Genomic DNA, 25873 nt, shown 5'->3' with positions numbered 1-25873 from the left:
CTTCAAAATTTCCAAGTAGTGACATCTTCAGGGTAACTTGAAAATTAACACATAAGACAAAGTTCAGACTTCTTCCAGTAGCGGGGGGGGGGTTCAACTGGCGCAAGGTTTGAATTAGCGGCATGGAGGTGTACCGCCCGGTACAATTATTATTATTATTATTATTATTATTATTATTATTATTATTATTAAAGGGCTAGGATCTAAAAATCATTGCAGTTAACTTTACTAAAATGCTATTCCTGTTTTTTTTTTCTTTGCTAGTTGCCTTACGTCGCACCGACACAGATAGGTCTTATGGCGACGATGGGATAGGAAAGGTCTAGGAGTGGGAAGGAAGTGGCCATTTACAGCACCAGCATTTGCCTAGTGTGAAAATGGGAAACCACGGAAAGCCATTTTCAGGGCTGCCGACAGTGGGGTTCGAACCCACTATCTCCCGGATGCAAGCTCACAGCTGTGTGCCCCTAATCGCATGGCTAACTCACCCGGTTTTTTTCTTTATTACACCAAAGGTTTACTTGTTGGTCACTGAGGCACATGGAGGAGTGGAAGGTAAAGGCATTCAGTATTTGTAATCTTGACTGTTAGTGGGATATAATGGTCAGTGCTGTGTCTGTTTGCCTTCATTCCAAGAAATTAATGTGACAACTAATTTCTGTTGTAAGCTGAGAAAGCCCCAGAGCCATATGCCTCTCCATAAGTGAAGGTCTAATTTACAAAATGTTTAACTTCAGCTGTTATTCATCTCTATTTCTGTCCTCTTGTGTACTATCTCATACATACAGCAATTTTTGTGTGCCAATTTTGATAAGCCCCGACTATATCTCATGCCACTTTCATTTAGCTTTTCCCATTTTAGTCCACTGTTTGAAGACATGCCATTATTGCTTCTAATACACCATCCTTGAATCCCATCTGTTAGTTTCCTTTTAGTATCGCTTGTGGCACTGTTAGCTTACTTGATAGTTGTTACCATTTATGAGGCAACCCTTCGCTATCATTAGAAGCAATGTAAAAGTAGGGGTAACATCCGTAACTTGATACTATAAGGACATGTAAAATTGCAAGCAAGATGTAAAACCAGAATGATTTCCAAAGCTCAGATTGGATTAAATTTCACAAAAATGTGATGACAAGAATACATAAACCTTCACAACTGCAGAAAAACTTTATATCCTTCACAACTGCAGAAAAACTTTATTAGCTCTAAAAATGTGGAATAACAATTTATGAAGCATTTCATACAATATAAAAGATTTCAAAAATCCTTTTGTTATGGTTTTGAGAATTCTCACTGACAGTATTTTTCACAATCAAAAATGATTCAAACAGAGGTTTAATATTGAACAACCAACAAGTTCATTCATTATCTATCTATCTATCTATCTATCTATCTATCTATCTATCACTTTGAGTTGTTGACATTTTCATCTTACACAAAAACATCATGGCACAAGCAAAGAAATAGTGGGAGTTGAAATCACAAGTGTTACGATAAGCAATTATGGTTCCCAAAGGCAATGTAGTCTTAAGTCAAGCAAGTGTAGTGTCAATAGAAGGAATGTCTGAAACCAAGTTAGCATGGCTTAGATAGTTAGAGTATGAGAACTTGTAATGCTAACACCTGCAGTTTCATAAAGGTAAGTGACCTGGTCAAACCAATGAGCAAGAGAACACCAGCAGCGAGTCATGTTTGGAAAAGTATACTACAACTTGTAATGACTATTGACGTGGGTCATACTGCCCAAAAGCTTTCAAAAAAAAGTTTCCACAAAGGCAAAAAGGAAGGTGTGTTCCTTACGCCAATCTCTTAAAGTGTATATACACCTGACGTACACACAAGAAAAGTTGTACATGCAGTTGGGGAAACTTACAGGAAAAGCTATGTAGTAGCAATCGAGGCACACACATGCTCTAGGGATATAAACATGTTACAGCAAAGATGTACAAAGTTGAAGTGGTATTGAAAATTTCCAAATTGGATGAACCTTGCTGCTATACCTTGTGCTGTTGATTCTTTAGAGTTTTTTTAGGAAATTACCCTTTAAAACTTAATTTGTAAAGTATTGTGTGAGACATTCATTCTAACATTACTCTTTACAGGTCAAAGGATGAGCTTTCTCACCTGCTTGGAGAAGATATCAAAGTGAGGCATCAGAGAAAGAGAGCTCCAAGTCTGATAACAAGTCCTCATGAGGTAAGAAAACAACTGATCAAGTATTAATTGTAAAAGAAGAGAACTTTTTGCATATTGTTAAGTTGCCTTTTATTCTATTGCAGCTGGTGGTAATCAACTGAATGTGTAATGCTATACCTTGTGTACATCTCGTTCAGATAGTTATTCATAAAGCTAATCAGTAATTAATATAAATATATAACTAGGTCTTCTGTATTAAGGCAAGACTGGTGAAATTAGTTTTTAAAAAATGATCAGGGCAAAAAAAAAAGATTTTGATGTTTTGAGTATCTATGTCCATACTTCTATTCTACATTTTGGCTGTTTTAAACTTCCATATAGCAATTCTTAAAAAACCACCTTTGAGGGAGCAGGCTCAAAGTATCCACTTGCAATCTTCATTTGGTTTTTATGGTGTTAGTTAACCTTATTGAAGGAAATTGTTTCTGTGTGAATTTATTGCTACGCTGAATATTAGTTAAAGGCTGTCTGATCAAGGTGGTAAAGGCATGCTCACCCAGAAGGAGTAGGCCTGATTCACAGTCAGCAAGTCGAGTGTTAAATGTGAGGAACATACAATACCATACACTCTTTTTGAGCAACTGTACATATACCTATACAAAATGGTTTCACAAGTGCATACTGACATGAGATATGACAGTTCATATCCTTATGTCCAACATGGCAAAACTACTACTAAAACATTTTCATTCCATCCCTGAAGAGAACGGTGGGCTGCATTCTCTCAAGCCAGGGAGATGTAATACAGTGAAGGAAATGTTTGGAGAAGGTGAGGGGGCTGACAGCCATGGCCTACACTAGGAACTGTCCCAGCATTCACCTTAGTGCAGGAGAATGGAAAACCATGGAAAACAATTCTCAGAACAGCTGCTGGTGGAGCTAGCACCTCTGTCTCCCAAATGCAGAGGAACAGAGCCACAACCAACCCCTCCTCTGCTCGGTTTGGCGGTCGGAATGCCCTGTAGGCCGAAGCCCACTCTGTATCCACTGACCATGGCAAAAGACTGATGTATGCAGATATGCACAGTGCCAGCACTGATATTCTAAGGGTCTGTAGATTGGCCCCTCCAAACTTGTCAGCTTTCTGGCATCAGCACAGTGCTGCTTGAAGGTCAGAGTATGATCTGGCGTGATGTCCAGTTTTCAGTGTTGAGCAGTATTGGAGTCGGTCAGCTTGCCACATGATATCCAGTTGTTGGCACAATTCCTTGGTCAGTCAGTCATCTGTATTTAGGACTGCTGCTCAGGTGGCAGATTTCCTACAAACTGTTTACTTTAAAAACAAAAATGCTATTTGTTCGGGGTATCGACCCATGTGAATCTTTTGCCCCTACTGGCACCACTTTGTATGAACCTGCATGTAATTGGAATGACGGTAGTGTGGAATGTTGTGTGTGAGGAAAGGAAGATTGAGGATGTCACAAACACCTAGTTCCCAGGCCAGCGATATTAATCATTACAATTAAAAACCCCTGACCCAGCCGGAAATCTAACCCGGGGCCACCGGGTAACAGGCGGACGCATTGCCCCCTACACCGCGGGGCCGGACAATTTAGTCTTTTCTTAAATAATTTCATAACTTCAAAATTTATTGAAAATTTCCAACTATTTCAGCCCCTCTCTTGCTATAAATGAATATTTGCCCCAGTTTATTCTCTTGATTTCCAACTTCATATCATCTTTCCTACCTTTAAAAGCTCCATTCAAGCTTATTCATCTGTCATTCCACTAAATTTCTCTACTGAAAACTTGGAACATCCTGCTTAGTAGAGGAGCTTGTCTCCTTACTCCCGAAGTATTCCCAGTCAGAAGTTTGCATTGTTACACTACTCTTTTGTCAGAAATTACCCAAAACAAACTGTGCTGTTTTAGTGTGGATCTCTTTCAGTTCTTGTATCAGGTAATCCTGGTGAAACCATAATCTAATGTGGGTCTTATGAGAAACTTACACTATCTCATTTATATCATCACTACAACCCATGTCCAGCTCCATGGCTAAATGGTTAGCGTGTTGGCCTTTGGTCACAGGGGTCCCGGGTTCGATTTCTGCCATGGTCGGGAATTTTAGTCAGAATTGGTTAATTCCCCTGTCACGGGAACTGGGTGTATGTGTCGTCTTTGTCATTTCATCTTCATCACGACGTGCAGGTCGCCTACGGGAGTCAAATCAAAAGACCTGCATCTGGCAAGCCAGTCCTTGGACACATCCCAGCACTAAAAGCCATACACCATTTCATTTTTACTACAACCCCTAAATACTGTCATCATATGAAGAGATCTGTTAACTTTCTTTACAACCTCGTTAATGTGATTACCTCAAAGATCTTTCCTTACTTTAACATCTAAATACTTGGTAATCCATCAACTAAGGACTTTTTATCCTGTTTACAATCATATTATTGTACTATGCAAAGTACTATGCAAAGTGCAAACAAACGTTCAAGACTAAGATTGCATTATCTAGTTGCATCCATGCAACTCAAGAAAATAATGCCAGGATGTTGCTGTCGATGGATAAGTCCAGGAGATGATGATGATGATGATAATTACTATACAATATATAATCTGCAAAAAGCCTTATCTGTGATTCCAGTTCTTTGCTCATATCATTTATATACAAAAGAAAACATAAGTCAAATGATACTACCTTGCAGGACACCTCCCTCCCCTATTCATAATTACAGTATCCGTTAATGCTTGACCTATTCTAATTCTTCTATTTTCTAGAAATGTAGCCAGTCATTCAACCACTAATTTGTTCAGTTCAATAACTCTGATTTTCATTAGCATTCTCCCATGATCTATCCTATCAAAAGCCTTGGAAACCATCCTTTTGACCTAAATCTAAAATATCTGCTGTATCTTCCCGGAATCCTACAAGTTAAGATTCACTGGAATAATATTTACGAAACCCAAACTGCCTTCTATCAGAGCAGTTAGTAATTTCACAAATGTGTCTAATACAATCAGGAAGAATGCTTTCCCACACCTTACATGCAACACATCAAGCAGACAGGCCTAAATTATCTGCTTTGTTTCACCCTTTTCCTCATACACGCGTAACTATAGCAACTCTAAGGAGTTTGGACAGCCAAAGTAGGGTACTGCCCGTAGGGGTGAAGTACAGTGGGGACTTTGAGGGCCCTGGGACCACTACGGTAGCTATGAAGGCCCTTCAGGAACTCTGAAAAGTGGTGGCAAAAGGGGCTCTGGTTAAGACGCTGGTTATGCTACTTAGGTTCCAAAATAGGTAAAAAGTAAATAAGTAAATAAATGCAATGTAAATTTTAATCTTATACAGTTGTATAGTATTATTTAAAGTAACAGCTGCCTCTGTGGATCAGTGGTAGTGTTGGCCTCCGGATCCCAAGGTAGCGGGTTCAAACCCGGCAGAGGTAGTTGGATTTTTGAAGGGCGGAAAAAAAAGTCTATTCGACACTCCATGTCGTATGATGTCTGCATGTAAAAGATCTCTGGTGACACATTTGGTGTTACCCGACAAAATTCATTAACACGTTCCCTGCGGCAGTGAATTTCGACGACTTAATGTTACGTCGTATAGGCCCACCGGTGACCCGATGCTGCCTTTAGTTATCGGTTCGGGTCACCGGTGACCTGACGAATTTGACTTTGTTTACTCCCTAGTATGACATCCTAAACCATGCATGTGCACTTGTTGTGTGCGTTATTGTTGAGGAGACATTCCAGCGTATTTACCTGTGCGACAGTGTTCCGATTCAACAATTGCGTGAAACAGAAATGACCCCGGAAATAATTGGGTCACCGGTGGGCCGATCAAAACTAGCAGTATGCCTCGATCCTTTACTTCAATTGGAACACTATGTTGCCATTAGTTAACAGAAATTCGTAACTAGGACGTAGTTACTTACTTCACAGTTCTGGGAAGTTCGCACCGACGGATAAGAGTAACATGTTTCGGGGCACATGGTGACCCGAACCGCACGGAACGTAATATAGGCCCACCCCAGTGCTGTCCTAACCCTCTTTCTTTTCCGTGCCGCCGGTGTGTCAGAATGTGAAAGCTCCATACCTAAAAAAGGACGTGAAATTGCTTGTAAATATTATATACGGAAGATAGTAAATATGTCAATAACTATTCCAATAACTCCAATAACCTCTATTGGCTTTCCTAAGAGCAATGTAGAAAGCAGATATCAGAAGGGTGGTACTCCTTAAACAACAGTCTACGATCTGCGGACAGCAACACTCTAGGCTTCATTCACCGTAACCGCGCTAAGCGATTCCCGCGTAAAAATATAGGTCAGACAACAATCGGGACTCAGGGTGACCCGATGCGATATGAACGGAAGATGAAAAAAACTTCCTTCGGGTCACCGGTGGGCCGATCAAAACTAGCAGTATGCCTCGATCCTTTGCTTCAATTGGAACACTATGTTGCCATTAGTTAACGGAAATTCGTAACTAGGACGTAGTTACTTACTTCGCAATTCTGGGAAGTTCGCACCGACGGATAAGAGTAACATGTTTCGGGGCACATGGTGACCCGAACCGCACGGAACGTGTTAAATCTCAGCCACAGACACCCAAGAGTTTCGGTTTACTTGGTCTGCCATCTAGTGGGCCTAAAGTAAAACAGAACGTCGAAATTGATGAGCAGACAGCCAGATGGCATCAAATTGAAATGTCTGCACATGGTAGCTGGGGCCTTATTATTATTATTATTTGAAGTAATTCCACATACTGTATATGAGTTGATTATATTTGTAAATACAGGATATATTATAAGTAGAATTTTGTAAACAATTTAAATTTATTAAGGATGAGCTGTGTGTTTAATAGAAAAAATTAGTGTAAATTCTAGGAGAATTTTCTTCTCTTAATTTAAAATTTAGCGCCCGACTAAAATAGTGTACAATTTGCCACCGAGGTAAACACCTCATTTGCAAATAGAGATTTTGATTTGATTTGAACTCTCCATTCATTTGGTATAGCTTTTTCATTCAAATGCTAATCAAATAAATATTTTAGATATGGCATATTACAACCCATTGTTTTTAATATATTCCCAGAAATCATATCAACCCAACTGCTTTTCTAGTATTCAACTTGGTATGTTTTTGTAAATACCTTTATTATAATATGTGAATTTCAGTACTTTGCCAGTATTTGTAACCTCCTATTTGAACACTTTCTTACATGCAACTATCTTCACATACTGCTGACAATACTTCTGCCGTCAGTCAGTCGCTACATATACACTTCCCTTGTTCATTAATGATCCTTGAAATGTCCTGGAACTTTTTTGTCGTAAAGTACCTATACATAACCCTTCCAGTTTTCCCTAAAATTCATATGACTGCCAATTATGTTTACCATCATGTTATTCTCAGCTGACTTGTTTGCTAAATTCAGTTTCCTAGCAAATTCTTCAGTCTCTCCTTGTTTCCATAAACATTTCTAACTCTATTTCTGACATGAATGAATGAATTTATTGAACTGAACATAACGGGCTTTCGCCCAGTTACAATGTTCCAATAAAATAAACACTCACAGACTATAGGTAGACACTAACTACTTACTACTTAACTACTTCTAAATCTACTTTGTAGCATCCTGCACATGGGCGGATCGCCGGCTCCACATGCAACACACCACCTAACTAAACTCACTACTTTACTACATGAATATATACTAAATCTATCCTAAATCTGTCTGGCCGCGACATCACCCCTGGTGAGGAACTGCTACCACCCTTCCCTGGTATGTCACGACCAGACATGTCTCATGAGGCTCGGAAACCGATACCTCATAGACCCTTCAAGCTGTCAATGTTATTTCCTCACCACTCCTTCCTGTAACAACCCACATGTGTGCGGATTGCCTAGCTCTACATGTAGGCTGTCACACCTATATTTCACTGCCGAGACGGATTCCATGACTCGGCTCATCTTTCACTGTCTCATTGACAACTTAATTCCTCTAACCTAACACTATTCACTACTTAACTCTACTTTACATGTGCAGACGTACCGAATCAACACTTTAGCTTGAGATAGGTCAGGCCTATCCCCGCCTCTTCCAACTCTACTGTACGTCAGCAGCCAAAACAAAACAAACTAACAAAACCAAACTAAAATAAAACCAAAATAAAATAAAATAAAACGGGCAGACAAACAACCAACAATCTCATTAGAAGGTAGCCAAAACAAACTAACTAACAAAACCAAAGTAAAATACAACAGGCAGACAAACAACCTCATTAGAAGTAATACGGTACGGCTTACATATCAATGAACTGAATCTACTAATTAGAAATATACAATACCTAAGAAACAAGAGAATAAAACTGAACAGATATAAAAAACGAAAATAATACTAAACTTATAATTATTGTCGCCCTTAGTTATTAGTGAGTTAAACTCTATAATGTTCCATATCTGTGAATCAAAGTTGTTTTATGTACATACATGATTACAAAACTTCGTTATTATTAACCCATACAGAGATGATACTTCAGAGATAACTACTTTCCGTATGTTTTCTTCTACTGACTATAATGATTTTAAACTTCTTATTCAGTGTACGGGTAACTGGTCGATTTGGAGTCTCCCTCTTCCAACTTCGGTCGTCCGAAGTAGGAGAGCCGAGACTTGGTTCATCCTGAAATACTAGCATGCATTTCTGTATGTGTAGCTTAAGTGTCCCATAATATCCTTTCAACCATGTGTACTCGTGCTAATTTCGCTGTTTCATTTATTTTTTTCAGCAGCATGTGCCCCTTCCCTCATGCACTAATTTCATTTTTTTCTCCCACAAGCTTTTTATAATTGTGAATAGTTTTGATAGTTTCCCTGGCCTTCTCCATTCCCTGTTTATTAATTTGACAAGAGTATAGTACTCAGATGCTCTTTCCATTTTATTTATCTCTTCCGCTTCCAAGTATTTAACCCGTAATGCTCTTGTACTTTCACACTGTCTCAAGAAATGTGCATTTCCTAACTCCTTTTCACACAATAAACATGTATTTGCAACTTCTGTAAATGCCTTATTTTTATAAACTCCCATCAACCACCTTATCATTCCCCTGTATTCTCTTTTGGTTAATTTATCATGTATTATTTTCATACCTGGGTATATATTCATGAATTCCTCCAGAGTTCTTCTATTATTACCCTCAGCTCTTAGCCTTTGTATTTCTATATCTGCTACCCTCTGTGCCACTCTCCCACAGACTTTTCTTTCTTCTAAATCGTTGTACCAATAGTTCCCCATCCTAATTCCTTCTAGTATTTTCTTTAAGTTGCCCGCCCAGTACCCATCCTGATACCTCATTTGGTGTCGGTAAGCTATATCTAGAATTTCTCCCCCTCCTCCCCTTTTTAACCTAAACCAATATTTTATTAATCTCTTAATTATATCCACTTTTATATTAATGTCAGTACATATTAATCTTGCTCCACTATTCGCTGTACATATTGGTAAGCCTGTAATTATTTTAATAAATCTACTAGTGACTGAATCGAGCATTACTATTTCCTTTTCTGTGCCCCATACTTCTGAACCGTATGTCATTTTAGATTTAATCACAGCATTGTATACATTTCTTTGTACCCTAAAATCAATATTAGGCATCCCGTTATCTAATATTCTTATACTAGCTAGGGCTGCTGTACCAATCAGTTTTGCTCTCTTGACGTGTTCAGACCAATTTCCATTTCCTGATATGATAATTCCTAAATATTCTAACTTATTAACTACTTCCAGATTTACTCCTTCAAGATACCATTTTTCCTTTTTTGCTAATTTGTTCCCGTTTTTGCACACCATTACTCTAGTTTTCTGTGCGTTAATTTTCATATTCCACTCTTTACAGTACTTCTCGATACCATCAATACTTTTTTGCATTGCAACTGGCGTTAGTGTGAACAGGAGTATGTATTTCTGACATGAATCTCTTTAATACCTTTTTCTCTGTTAAATAATAGGTTCTTCCCATTCCTTACCATGTTCTAAAGGTATATACCTATATTCACTCTCTGTAACAATTGCTTTAAACCAATCACATAGGCTGTTAACTTTTTCCATTGATCATATGTTTTTTTTTTTTTTTTTTTTCCTCCCCATACCTATCTAATGAACCATTCTTTCACCTGGGGATGGATCAGTATAATACTGTAATACCCACAGTCCCCTGTCTGTTGTAAAAGGTGACCAAAAAGAGCCCCGGGGTCTCTTAACTGGGGAGCATGGTATGGCAACCATGGGCCCCTTAGCTGATTCCTGGCATTGCTTCCACTTGTGCCAGGCTCCTCACTTTCATCTATATTACCAAATCTCCCTTGGTCAACTCTTGTTCTTTTCTGACCTGATAGTATTAGGTTTGTGAGACCTAGTGTCATTTTGCATTTCCTTCATTGCCCTCGTCTTTCTTTTTCTGATAGCTTCCATTTTTCAAAGTGTTGGACCCCTTCTGTTTTTTACCCTCTGATTAACGTTATTAGAGGACAGTTGCCCAGTTGTACTTCCTCTTAAAACAATAACACCACCACCACCACCACCACCACCACCACCGTATGAACAATATGGTATTTTCTTTGTCCTAGTTTTACAACCTTCCTTTCTATCACATTTATTTTTAACTACAACAAAAACAGCTCAGTGATCACTTATACCATCTATCACTTCAAATTCTCTAAAGAGTTCATCTGGTTTTCCAAGCACCATGTCTGGAATATTTCTCCCTCTAATAGCTTTAGTCACTTTCTTATTCAGCTGTCCTTCCAATATTAACTTTGTTACCATTTGTTGAACATGCTTTTTCATTTGCATTACCTTCTCGGTTAACATTTGCTAAAGTGAGATCACCTGCTACAGTAACGTGCCTTTCTGTATCGTTCACCTCATAGCTGATGATCTTGTCAAATAATTCCACATCAGTATTGGTGCTACCTTTTCTAGACCTGTATGTCCTAGAAAACATAAAGTTGCCTATTATCTTTAAAAATGTGCCTTACACCTAGAATTTTGTGACTGTCATCCTTAACTTTTCCCTAGCTTACAAATTCCTTCTTTTTTTTCCAGTATGGTTTCTTCCCCTCCTACTGTTCCCATCCTGTCTCCATGACACACTCCAGTTTCATATTAGACTTTCTACATCCATAACATCAATTCTTAGAAATAATTCAACTCCTGTTACAATATCAAGTAAACATCACCTTCCTCCTTCCCCCTTTTCCGGCTTTTGCCACATCGGGGCATTTATGGCACTTCCTCTATCTTCTCCTTGTTCCACCATTCCCTTTACATCATTTTCTCCAAGTACAGATTTATTCTTCTTGCACTCTTCCTTGAATCAATCCACCTTTTTCTAGGTCTCCCTCACACTCTTTGCCTCGAACTTCATCTCAATCTCTTTTGGTATTCTTTTCTCCAATATCCTATTTGCATGCCAAACCCTCTTAGTTTATTCTTATCAATTCTCTCATTTATGTTTTCTATTTAGACTTATCTTACTTCTGATGTACCTATTTTGTTTTTCTGACTTGAATTCTCCTATCCTCCCTACTTGCCACTGTCCAGGTCTCAGTTGCATAAATTAACGAATGCATAATATATTTTGTACAATACCAGTACCTCCTTACACCTCCTTGGCACTTCATTATTTCAGATAAGGTTTCTTACACTCACCCTCTTCCTAACTTCATGTCCAAGCTTCTATTCTGCATTAGGTATTTGAAACAGTCCACAATTTGAAGGCTTTGACCACTAATTTCTACAGTGCATTTCCTTTGTCTTTCTTCTCTTGATATGACCATAGTGTTGCTTTTCTCTGCACTGATTTTCTACCATACTTTTCAATTTTCTTGTTCAACGTATCAAGTTGTTTTTCTTTGCTGTTCGTTCTACAGACCACAATATTGTCTGCAAATAGTACTAACTGTATATCCCTATTTCCATATGCTTCCTAGTTCTCCTTTACAGTTTTGTCCGTAACCATTAGAAACAAGAGGTGACAGCATACTCCCCTGTGTTAATCCAGTTTCATTTCTAAACCATTCAGTCCTTCCAACCAGAGTCTGCATGCAGCTGACAGTTGTGTGCACTATTTGTACAGTTTGCGTACCCAGTCTCATTTTGACCATGGTTTCCCAAACTTTCTCCCCACGAACACTATCATATGCCTTTGTTTAGATCTAAGAATATCATGACCAGATCCTTTCCATATTCACGATTGTTGTCCTTTTCTGTTAATTGCCTAATATTGAAGATAGGATCCACTGTAGATTTTCCACTTCTAAAGCCATATTGTTCCTCTTGCAACTCTCCTACCTTTTTCATTCTATCTAATATCCTTACCAGTATTTTTGCCACTTATGAGAAATGTGATTCCTTTAGTTATTGCACACATTTTTTCCTTAAAGACTGGTATTATTCCTCTTCCCAGTCTTCTGGTATGCGTTTGTTTCCATATACACTTTAACAATCTGTATACCCATTGTAGTCCAACAGGTCCAGCAGTCTTTCAATCCATCCTTGGTGCTTTCCCCATTTCCATTTTACAGACTACTAAATTCTACTTCTAACAGTTGTCATATCTTCTACTGTTGAGTAGTCACACCTAATTACTAGTCTCCTCTGTATAATTTCTCATATTTAGCATCTTACAAAAAAAATCCGTTGGTCTTTATTTCTTCTGAGTGTATAATCAACCCTCCACCTTCCTCTTTAATCAGCTTTGTATAAACTCTTTCTTTCCTTTTACTTCGTATCATTCCATACAGCATTATTTTATCACCATTTTCATCCATTTCCATCTTTTGTGTAAATTCTTCCCAACTTCTCTTCTATTTTCTCTTCTCTCTTCTACCATTTTCTTACATCTCCGTTTATTATCAAGATATTTCCTTTTGCTTTCTTATGTTTTGTCATTATTACATGCTTGAAATGCTTTCTTCTTTTCTTTCACTGCTTCACTCACCTCATTCCTCCAGTGTCTCCTTTTCTTTCACTCTCATTGATGTTCTACCACACACTCCCTGCCCCACTTTCAAATGCCCTTTAAAAGCTGCACCATTAAACTCCATATCTGGTAAATATACACTGCTCAAAAAACTTAGAGGGACAAGATTTTAAATACCTGCATTAGTTTTTCAAGAATGGTTGGAGTGAGATACAGGTTATCTGAAAAATGTAACCTTTAACTAAAATGTACATATACTGTTCACTTCTTATCACACATGTTGGTGCTAAAATCAGAAATTCAACACAATGTCATAAACCAAAGTGGAAAGTCCTTCAATTAATTCACATAGAGCAAAATAAAAAGGAACATTTCAATATCTAGTAGGCCCTCCATGTGGCCATATTACTGCCTCACATCTTTGAGGCATGCTCGTGAAAAGTCTGCAAACAGTTTCTTGTGGAATTTTGTCCCACTCCTCAACAAGGACCTCTGAAAGTTGTTCAAGAATCTGAGATGCTACAGGATGGGTCCGAAGTTGTCTGCCAGGCTGAGTGGCTCAGACGGTTGAGGCGCTAGCCTTCTGACCCCAACTTGGCAGGTTTGATCCTGGCTCAGTCTGGGATATTTGAAGGTGCTCAAATATGACAGCCTCATGTTGGTACATTTACTGGCATGTAAAGGAACTCCTGTGGGACAAAATTCTGGTACAGGGACATCTCTGAAAACCATAAAAGTAGTTAGTGGGACGTAAAGCAAATAACATTATAATAATGACTTTATAATAAAGTAGTCTGTCCAGCATATTCCATAAATGCTCAATGTGATTTAGGTCAGGACTTGGAACAGGCCAGTCTAATGTTTGAAGCATGAAGTCCTGTAGTTGCTGCTGAATATGCTCTCTCATTGTTGTGTTGCAATATAAACTGGGGACCCATTACAAGTGCAATGGGCATAACATGATGTAGTACAATCCCATTGATATACCTCTGAGCATTAAATCAGCCTCTGATTATCTGAAAGTCTGATCGGCTATCAATTGGATGAAACCCCATAGCATGACTGAGCTGCAGCCAAATCTGTCCATTTCCTGGACTGCTGCTTCATTATAGCATTCACCACGACTACAATATACACACATACATGCATCGTACCCTGTTAGACAAAAGCGGGACTCGTCTGTAAACAATACATTGCACTATTGATGCAGCTGCGAGTTCCTATGGTCCTCAGCAAATCGAAGTCGATCTCTCTTATACCAAACAGTTAGCCATGAAGCAAACCATTCAGTGTCTTGGCTAGTTGTTGTTGTTGTTATAGAATAATAATAATAGTAATAATAATAGTAGTAGTAGTAATAGTAATAGTAATAATAATCTTTTTCTGCATTACAATATTAATTACTACTGTACATTTACTTTCAGTTGGTGGCACCATCATTATTTGAGTCAGCCCTGCACCAGTTCACTTGGTCACCAGGTTCAAGACCTTTCATGAATGTTGAGCGACCAACAGTAAGAGACCTGGAGAATCTCTATTTCAACATAACTGCCCCAAGAAGTCAACCTCATTTCATTCCAAGGATAAATCATCTGTCTGATACATGGTTTTCAGGTTTGTAATCAGAAGTATTTTCAGTGTGTATATCTAGATTTAGAATGTCTGAATGTCAAGGAGAATTAAACTGTAAGATATGGAGAACAGAATAGTATGGATTTTCCTATTTAGTTTCTACAATATTCCATAATCAACATCTGAATTATTAATTGCATCTGTCACCACTAACCAGTCTCCTCGAATAAATTTTTACCATAATCTTGGCATAAGTATAAGACCTGCTACGGTTGAGAGCCTATTTCTTTTTCTGTAATCTACAGTACAAGAAGTTAAAAATGTATTGAAGCATTTTAGTGGGTGAATATGTTGAGCATTTAACCCCCAGATACTCATGCAGGCTACAGGTGTAGCCCATTCATTTTTGTTGTAGTAAAGAGTATATTCGTTGCTAGGAATGTTGATACTCTCTATAGCTGCTGTCAATGTTGCAATGAACTGACAAGTGTGTTTCTGGCTTGACTAGTTGTGCCATTTAGGCTACAATAGCAGTCCGCACGACCATTGCTGTTTCAGTGCTGACAATGACCGAGGAAAGGAAACGTCTCTGCGCAGGTGGCCAAGGAGATGACTTTCAAATCAGTCGGTGGTTAGATGAAAGTAGTGATAGTATTGTGAGCAGCGATAGTGACGATAGTGAACAGGATTTACTGTACCCTATAGGGCATAAACAACACTGCATAGTCTATCTTACCTTCTTACCTGTTATCTGATGAATGCGCCAGCTCAACTGCAGTCAGCAGGAAAGGTCGTTTACAGGGTTCTTGTGAACGAGAATAGGGAGAAAGAAAAAAAATTGTTCTATACGTATGCTTACGAAATGAGGAACACAAATGCATTTACTAACATTTTGAGCCAAAGTTGTGTATTCTTAAACCAATATTTCTTTTCTTTTATTTTACAATTGATTGCACTAATAGTGCTAAAATGGATGCCCCAAAGGCTCACATCATAAATCCAAAGATAACATCGAAAAATATAAAATAGCTGGTTGATGTCGTGCGGGAGACGATAAGTGAACCAAAGAAACAAATGTGTCCTTACATGAAACAGCATCGCTGTACCTACAAATAAAGTATATGATGCCAGGGTGAGAAATTGTCCTGCAGAAATAAAGCCACAAAAAAGGTCCCCACACATATTTGGGAAAATGCACACAACAAAATAGTAAGTTTGAACCTACAACTACAGGCATATCCTTTCCAATCTCGCATGAAATATATATATTTTATGGATATGAACCGAGGTCCATTAAAACAAACGTTATATTTACAAAATGTATTGATTAAGCTAGTTTCCTTAGTGCCAAGTTCCTACCTGTCTCAATTAACAAAAAGAAAGAAAGAAAGAAAGAAAGAAAGAAAGAAAGAAAGAAAGAAACTGCCATGGCAGCTTGTCTCACTTGCAAGAGAAATTCCTCGCACCAGCGGTCCATTTAAAAGTGGCGTCGAGCCTCCCTGCCGTGCAGGCTGGGGGGAAATGACCTTCAAGACTCGACCATGAAACCCCTCACAACAAAAAGAAGATAAAAACATAGCCTAGTTTCCAAGCCGGCAAAGACCTTCACCCACGCTCCTACCCTCTTCTACACATCACGAAAATAGCCATATGAGTGAGGAATCATCTACATTTTTCTAACTGTCCAACACCCGTGACAGACCGCCCTGGGTCTCAATTATAACATATGAAGTATAACATTCCGTTATTCACATCAACCTCGCCGTCAACCCATGCGACGAGTTCCAGCTACCCTCAAGTCTAGGGTTCAGTCCCTTACTTGGCAGAATATGAGGGATTGCAAATATTCGTGACATAGCCTACGGTGTAGTTTCATTACACTCACAGTTAAATCAAACTCAATACAAACACGAAGTAAACAATTAAATCCAGGCCGCATGCATGCTCTACATTATGCAGACAGATTCCCTTCCCAACATAATGGTTACTCTGTCATTAATAACCCATAATTACAAGCAGATATCGTCTGATGCCGGGCACTAAGAAACATTGATCTAAGCTCGTAATTAAGCTTCCCTACGACTGTGTACAGCAACACTATCATTTAAGCTATCTTAATCCTTGCTTTCTATAAAAATAAAAATGTATATGCCTTACCCTAAAATATATAAAGAAAATACCTCAATAAATGGCCTAATGGGCCGTAATCATATTACCTACTATATTTACAAATTAATCACCGTATTTCTGCATAACAACCCCCCGACCCTACACATATATATTAATTATAGTTCAGTTATCTATCATTTTGGAGACCACCTCCTCACCGTCCGGGTTGACTGCGAATGCTTAAGCAGTCATGGCGGCAGCGTTGTCCCAGATCGATCCCTTAGGTCCAGTCTTCCAGTGTACCATGTTCATGATGTCTTCTTCGTCTTCTTGGGGTCGTGGACAGCAGTTCGTAACACCAGTCTCCTGCACACCTCACCACTCTTCACTAAAATGAAAGACTCAGTTTATTCACAGCACACCACCTCCCGATCTATTTATTCCCTTTGACATGGAATCAGTCCTGGATATCTGGAATCTCGAAACTGACTTTACTATTCCTGCTCCACTAATCTAGTCTTCTACATCTGACCGGAATAATACCAACTATCCTAGCGTATTGTTATTGGCGTTCCTTCGCCCGTCGCCAGTCCTCTCTCATCGCCTCATATTGAAAGTCTACACAGGTAGCACTCTTTGCGTCTAATACTAAAACACTCGCGGTCTCTCTGCACACGTCTACATATTGTTATTTACTTAAATTGCTACCGGGAATTTTACAAATCTCGAAGCTACTGAATCAAATTATCGCCACAACACTTATTAGTCACAATCTTTGTCTTAAAGGTTTCTGGCGTGAATATCAGCAGAGACGCGACGCGCACGGACAGCGATCTTATCATGGACTGAATACCTCCTTCCACCTTTCTCTGCTCTTATAGAATGCAGAAACCCACGCGACGCGCTGGGAAGTCCCGGGAAACAACTTGAGATTGACATGTGGCCTCGAAATAATTTCTCACGGTAGTCGGCCTCCCACGTAGCTATTTATTCGATTATATATTAATAGACTTTGATGTACCTATGGCTTCGTAAAATTCTGGCACTGATTTCCCTTCTTTTACTTTCCTGGGAAACCTTCAAGTATAGGAATTACGACTCAATTTCCGTAATGTGGTGAGCCTGTCTGTTCCCGCTGAAAATCTCTGTTAAGATTGCAGGTCTCTCCCCCAGACAAAATCCCATTTCTCTTTCTTTCTTCTTCACATATTCTTTCTTCGTCACACATGACCACGCCTTGCCTCGGGAATCCCCTTCAGTTCCCGCGCTTGGTATAGCAACACGCCTTTGCAGTTAGCGTCCTGCTGCGCATTATTTTATCAGCGTTAAATATCCATTCTTATAATTAACAGAATGGTACAATACTTACACATGAAATACACCAAACTGAATCTGAAGAAGGTACAAGCAGTGAGGAAGATACCCGGCCCAAGTGTGCAGCGACAAATGACAATGCAGGTACCGGCAGCAATAATTCCAGATGATTCATTGCCAAGGAAAATTTCAAGTGGGTAAGGGATCATCCACATACTAATGTGCATACACGAGCCCATAATATTATCTTGCACTTTCCTGGTCCTTGTACTGTGAAAACTGAACTTGAATGTTTCCAACTTTTTATGGATAGCAATATAATACAATGGATAAAAGCCAATTATGCATTGAGACACTTCATGACGCGTTTTGCTGTTCATGGTTTTCACCACGGTATCTGCACAAGAGACATCTACCACCAACCGGATGAACTATGCGTGTGCAAACTTTGTGATAACCCATGTGACAGATATCACGTAATGACATGTAAGCGCAGAGAAATATCTCTGAAAAAATTCTGTAAAAATGCTTAAGAGTATGTCCTCTAATTATGCACATTGTGCAAAATTAAATTAAATTAAATATAATACAAATGATAACCACAGTGACAAATATTTATATAGGTGAATAAAGAGACAAGTTTGAACTTGATCGTGATGCAAAATTTACATATACTATAAAAATATGTGCTTTGATATGCATTCTCTACCTAAGTGGGTGTCTAGGCAGTAACAGAAAGAAAAGTAAGCATGTCTGCGATAACTCCAAAGGATCAGGTGTGGAAGATTGCTATCTAGCTATGAGTGACAATAGATTCCACTTCCTAATGCAATGTCTCAGGTTTGACGATATTAGAGACCATCAAGATAGAAGCATTGATAAACTAGCTCCTATTAGGGAGATACTTGAATTTTTGTGCAGAATATCCAGCATTTTTATGCACCAAGTGAATACTGTGCAATAGATGAGCAATTGTTCACATTCCGTGGAAAGTTTCCCTTCAGAGTATACATGCCTAAGAAGGCTGCTAAGTACGGAATCAAGGTTTTTGCTTTAGTGTGTGTGCTAAAACTAGTTAAACCGTAAATCTTGAGGTTTACATAGGGACACAATCAGAAGGTTCCTACAAACTGTCAATGTTTCACAGGATGTAGTGATGAGATTGGTTGAACCTGTACAAGGAACAAACCAATACTTAAGAGGGGACAATTGGTTCACATCCATACCACTGGCACAGAAGTTACTTGAAGAGAAGAAACTAACTTATGTGGGAATAATCAGACAAAATAAGCGTGAAATTCTGCAGGAGTTTAGGCCTAATAAAAGTAGAGAACTAAACAGCTCTCTTCGGATTTCATGGGCCTATGACGCTAGATTTTTACTGTCGAAAGGAAAAGAAGGCAGTTCTCTTGCTTTCATCTACGCATCATGACAGTGCTATTGATACAGACACAGGTGACTTGAAGAAACCTGTTATTGGAACATTTTATAACAGAACCAAAGGTGGAGTGGATACTGTTGATTAGTTGTGCTAAATACAATACTGCGTGTAACACCAAACTCTGGCCAATGGTAATCCTTTTTGATTTGTTGATAGTTCATATTGGCACAAATGACCTTCATAATTTCTCAACACCTAGTGACATAATGGCCGAAACTGATAGGCTTATTACTGCGATAAAAAGGAGGTTTCCAGCGGTAAAGCTTTTGTCTCGGTGGCGTTTTATATCAGCATGATGTTGATTATCGCTATATAGATGCTGTAAACTCCACTCTTGACTGGTTATGCCGTAATGGAGATGTCCTTTTTGTTGATGCTAATAGTTGGCTTAGAGGTAGTGATTTTAGAAAAGATGGGCTACACCTTAATAGAAAGGGAACCTCTAAGTTTGGTAAACTTCTCAATAGAATATCTAGTAGAATGCTCTCGGGAAACTAATTAAGAAAATGAGGGGGGGGGATGTTAATCCTCATGGCAAAAACTTGAGTGATACAGAAAATGATTTAGAAAGTATAACTTACATCAGGAATATCATGCAAAATGTAGATAGGGAATCATTTCACACAGGTCAGATACACAATACTAAGAAAGCATGAGATACATCAATAAAAAGATTAGTTAAACACTTTAGAGGATACTATCAAAATGTAAATGGACTATGAAGCAAACTAACTGAATTTAGAATTTCTTCATGTTTAGCTGACTATGACTTCATGATATTAACTGAAACGAACTTAAATGATGAAATTAGTGATGAGGAACTTGGATTTGAAACATATTCAATTTTCAGATGTGATAGGTCTTCCTAAAAGAGTATGAAGGCATCCCATGGGGAAGTAATGATCTGTATTAGCAAGAGGTTTAAACCTACTCTGATACTGTGCATCAACACAGTTGAACAGTTGTTTGTGTCCCTGACTTTTAACACCACAAAATTAATCATTGGTGCTGTATACATTCCACCCAAGTCTCCTGTCCTAAAATATTTTGAACATTGCAGTGCTGTTGAAAAAATTATGTTAAATCTCGACAACCATTTATTGCTCATTATTGGTGACTACAATCTACCACATCTTAATTGGATAGTAAATGAAGAAACATCTTCTGGCCTTATCAGTAGGTAACCACACTATGGAGTCCAGTTTAGTTACAGACACTTTTTCTTATCTCTGTTTAAATCAGTTTAATGCTATCCCAAATTTTCTGAATCACTTTCTTGATTTGGTTTTCAGTAACTCCAGTTCCATTGAAGTAAAATCTAGTAATGAAAGCATTGTCCCCCTCAATAGACACCACCCAGCATTAGAGATTTCTTTACCTATAAATTAATGAGCTATACAATTCCTTGCCTGCTGATAGTTTTTATTTTGACTTTTTAAATGCTGACTATAATGGACTAAATTACCTGTGACAGTTCAGCTGGAAGGTGATGATCCAAAATGTATCAATTGATAAAGCAGTAGAAACCTTCTATTCAGTACTACATTATGGCATGGAACTTTACATCCCTGTACGGAATTTTAAGACTCCCAAAGTGGTTTATTCATAAATTGAAGTCGCTGATTATTGAAAAGAAAAAAGCACACAAGCAATACGAAATATCAGGTCTCAATAGTGATTATCAGCATTTCTCGAAATTAAGAAATGAATGCAAGTCTGAATCTAAATCTTGCTATACAATGTATGTCTCCAACTGTGAACGAAGTATTACTTCCAATCCACAGAAATTATGGCAATATCTAAGTTCTAAAAGGTCATGTAATAATATTCTTTCAACAATGCATCTTAATGAAGTTACAGCAGATACTGGAGAAAATATTGTCAATCTTTTTGCTAACCACATTTCATCTGTTTATTCTTCTTATCAGAATAGTAGTAGTATGTCATATGATTATCCTTTCTGTCAATCTATCAGTTATAAACATTAGTAAGGCATCAATTTACAACAAACTGATATCTCTGGAATTAAAGAAAACTGTAGGACCTGATGGTATTTCAACTTACCTGCTCAAGTACTGCTCATTTATTTTTGTGAAGCACTCTTTTATCTGTTCAACTTATCATTAAACCAAGGCATTTTTCCAGTGGAATGGAAGAAAGGATTTGTTAGTCCAGTTTTCAAAAATGGTTATAAAAATGACATAAAACAATATAGACCAGTTATAATTTCTTCTCATATTTCCAAAATTTTTCACTCAATAATTCTTGACAAAATCACACCTCTCTTTAGAAACATCATCATTGATGAGCAGCATGGATTCTTTTCAGGACGGTCAACCTGTAGCAATTTTTTTTATTCTATCAGTTTCTCTTGGATGCAATAGAGAACCACTCCCAAGTGGACTGCATTTATACAGACTTCTCAAAAGCTTTTGACACTGTCAACCACGATATCTTGCTGCAAAAACGAATGGGCTACGGAATTAATGGGCCTCTCCTCTCGTGGTTTCAATCATATCTTAAAAATCACCTGCAGATTGTTAAAGTAAGGAATCCTTTTTCTGTGCCTATTATTGTTACCAGTGGAGTTCCCCAAGGGTCTCACATTGTGCCCTTACATTTTACTCTCTACATAAATGACATTAAAAATATGCTTAAGAATTCTGAATTGCTTTTGTTTGCTGACGATGCAAAAATTTTTATGCAAAATTAATTGTCCACTTGATTATTTAAAACTTCAAGAAGATTTACATCATCTTGAATAGTACACTATTCAAAATGGGTTGAAACTTAATCATGAGAAATATAAAATATCATTTTTTTTTAAAACAAGAAAATATTTTGGTACAAATTTAGTAATAACATTCTAACTCCTGTTTCACAAGTTAATGACCTTGGTGTTTATTCAGTTATAACCTATTGTTTAATGAACATATTGAAAATATTTGTAAGAAAGCATTTCAAAGAATAGGTTGCATTACTAGATATTCTAGAGAATTTTCAAACTTAGCTACCTATCTATTGCTGTATGTATCTATGGTACGCCCTATACTAGAATACTGTACACCTGTTTGGAACCCTTCTCATCAGACCTCTATCCATAGATTAGATTCAGTACAACATAAATTTCTTCGTCTATATTCATTTAGAGCAGGATTCTCATATGATAATGTTGATTATACAGACCTACAACAGTCCTTAAATCTGCATAGCCTGTCACAACTCTGTGAATTATTGGATACACTCTTCATTTTTAAATTGCTTCATTCCTTGGTGAATTGTCCACAACTCCTTGCAAAAATTAACGTACACGTACCAGACCGACTCACATGGTTCAAGAATACATTGTCTACAAATTGGCATAGAACTAACTACGCATTCAATGGGCCAATTGAACGAATGTCAAGATCTCTAAACAAAGTGGATATTGATATATTTAACTGCTCATTGTCAAAATTTAGAAATCACTTACATAATCTCCATAATTGACTATTACTTTCCTGTGGTTACTTGTAATATAACCTGTGTATATATCTGTACATATTTTTTTACTTATACTCCATTGAACTTTGTTTTTAGTGTGTTTTGTTTTGTTTATTCTTCTCTGCTGTTATGTAAAATGGTATTACCATTATTAAAGTATTATTATCAGTGCCACAAATGCCTTGTGTGTTTTCTCGGCCGATGATAAAAATAAGAAAGTATGCAGGTGTTCGTTTCTTGAAGCAGTCGCATGGGACTTGATAAATCCACAAATATCTCGGAGGTCAGAAGTAAAACAAATTCCAATTTTGCTTCAAAAACGTGTCAAGTTTTTTCTAGGAACTGGTATTCCTGTTTTTTGTCCTTTAGCTGACCAAGAAATTAAGTAGGAAGACGCTTTTTGTGTGGACGAGGCAGGGATAAATCAACAAGGAAAAGCTGTGGAAAGTGCTATAGGAAAGTCTGTCCAAATCATTCTACGTGCATTTGCACAGTGCTTCAGTGAATATGAAGTGTTAAGTGTGATCATGTTTGAGTATTTAGTAAAAATATATAGGCCACAAAGGCAAAAATCAACAATCGGAGGAGATATTTAAAAGTGCTAAAATTCCTCAAAATGCTTCCAGAAACTGTAGGACAGTTTTTTAACCTCATATTGTTTTCATTTATTTACCATGCATATATGTTCTAATGTAGGTATTTCGGCATGTATATAAATAAATTTAAAAGTTGTCATTCTTTTCTGTTCCTATGGTAGATTTCCCTTAGTGTGAGATGCAATCAAATTTTTCATGGGTTTTTATTTCTTCTTCTTAAAAAAAGATAAACCTACATCTGGTCTTCAAATTTGGCTTAGAATATTTATATATACTACTATTTAAGATATTATTACCAAAGAAACCTAAAAATGTGTATGAGTCAGATTGAATTTCAGTTTGGACTACATCTGTAGCCCACGCGAGTAACGCTGAGTCTATGCCTAGCGTGAGTGTCAGAGGGTTAAACAGAGTGAGTCCCTCCTCTATAGCAAAACACAAATAGGGGATTCAGTTTACAGAGAACAAAAAAGCTTCAACATATAGTCTAGCTCGCTACTGTTTTTATAGTACAACAGCATGCTGTTAAGACAGTAATTGCACATCCAGGTCTGCATCTGATGACACTAGATAAACTGCCTGTACTTAGTAACACAAAATATGAAATTTAAGCATAAATGTGAATAGCAGGTGTGTGTAAACTTTTTGTACTGCAATCTGCAAGCAGACAGTTGATGACCATGCCTTGTGTATCAGGCAGGGAGGTGTAATTAAACACAAACTAGTAGAAACTCAAACCCATTAATACATAATGATCAGCAAGGTGAATATATGTTGAAAGATACATACAATGCTCCTTAGCACAAATGCAACTTCAAGTATGTTAAATGATCACATGCTCAACGTTGCAAGATAACTGGCTATGGCTGAAATCTGGCTAAAGCAAATGGCAAACACACTGTAGACTATTTACACTAGGATCATGCTATTGTGATTCTATCTTATCTACTTTATTTTCTTAGTGTTAAAAGGCATCATTCTTACAAATAAAATTGAATGTAGTTTTTAAAGGTGGAATGGATCCTAATGTGGAGAAATTAGCTGTATGGCAGAACAAATAGTTCATAAGTTAGTGATCCATGTTTAGTACTAGCAGTTGATGTGAATAACATTTGACATGAGTAAAATTACATGTTTATCAACCCCTCCAGTTGCTCCTGAGATTCTGAGGCACATAGGTGGACATGTGGTTGTCGGTGGCTTGTGATGTAAGGTACTCTCTTTCTGGAGCTCTGTGGCCATTTGCAATTTCACCTTTTAATTTGATCCCTTCCTTCTGGTATGAAATTGAAGTATCAAATTAACATTCAAAAAGTGGACTACATAGAGATGTATAAATCCTTTAAAAATTGCCTGGATAATTTCCATAGAGTAACTTATGAGTTCTGTCACACAACTGGCACTGATATTTCCCTTATTTACCTCTCTATTGGTAAAAGGGCTAGAATAAGAAAGTTTGAAAATAATTTTTTTTCATGAGCCATTCTCCTGAAAAGCCAATCATAAAAGATGCATAGAGTTTTATGTTTAAGGCCCCCTCTGAAACCCCCCATTCCTGCTGATTTTTTTGACAAATTAGCAAAGATCCTACTCACCCTTATCCTAAACTTAAATACCAGGTTTCATGAATATCCTCCAATCCATTCTCATGTGATGAGTGACAGACAAAAATTAATCTGAACCCTAGATAGGCTATTATGTCTTCTCCAGTGTAAAATCCAAATATTGGGTCAATATTAGAAAAGAACAGGCAGAAAGACAGATGAAGGTGCCTTCAGCTGGGTTCTTGTTCGTGTTGCAGACACTGTATATGAAAGTTCCCTGAATTAGAGTGCTTGTTCAAATATTTTGAGTAGTCTTGCGAATTTCAAACTTCAATTGTAATTTCCATTTCTGTTTGTGCTTAGTAATAACCTGTTGTAATCAGGATATGTCTGAATGTAGTTTTAAATTATTGTAGTGTATTGTAGTATCTGAATGTAGTCTGAACATAGTTTAGAATTATTGTAGTGTATTATAGTATCTTCTTAGAAATTAGTGTGTTTATTCTATTACTGTGAAATATTTGTGTAGCATAGTATCTCTAGTAACTCTTACTAGAATTCTGCTGTAGTAATTAGGGTGGACTTAACTGCAGTTTAGAACAGTAATTCTCGAATATTCTTTTCGGTTTTCAGTAATTAACAGCAATTTTCCTTCTGTTAGGTTGTTGTAGG

General features: G+C 37.6%; 1 protein-coding gene across 2 annotated transcripts in view; it reads left to right on the top strand.

Moving 5' to 3' along the window:
• LOC136874024 (uncharacterized) overlaps window positions 1-25873 on the top strand; it is a 204397-nt gene that overhangs the window by 146749 nt on the left and 31775 nt on the right. For both annotated transcript variants that reach the window (XM_067147507.2, XM_067147506.2), the window contains exons 11-12: window positions 2107-2200; window positions 14567-14756. In XM_067147507.2, coding sequence (XP_067003608.2) covers window positions 2107-2200; window positions 14567-14756 — 284 coding nt within the window. The remainder of the gene's footprint in view (window positions 1-2106; window positions 2201-14566; window positions 14757-25873) is intronic.

Source organism: Anabrus simplex, chromosome 5, assembly GCF_040414725.1.
Source record: "Anabrus simplex isolate iqAnaSimp1 chromosome 5, ASM4041472v1, whole genome shotgun sequence".
NCBI classification, from domain to species: domain Eukaryota; kingdom Metazoa; phylum Arthropoda; class Insecta; order Orthoptera; family Tettigoniidae; genus Anabrus; species Anabrus simplex.
This window is presented reverse-complemented; position numbering and strand designations above follow the sequence as displayed.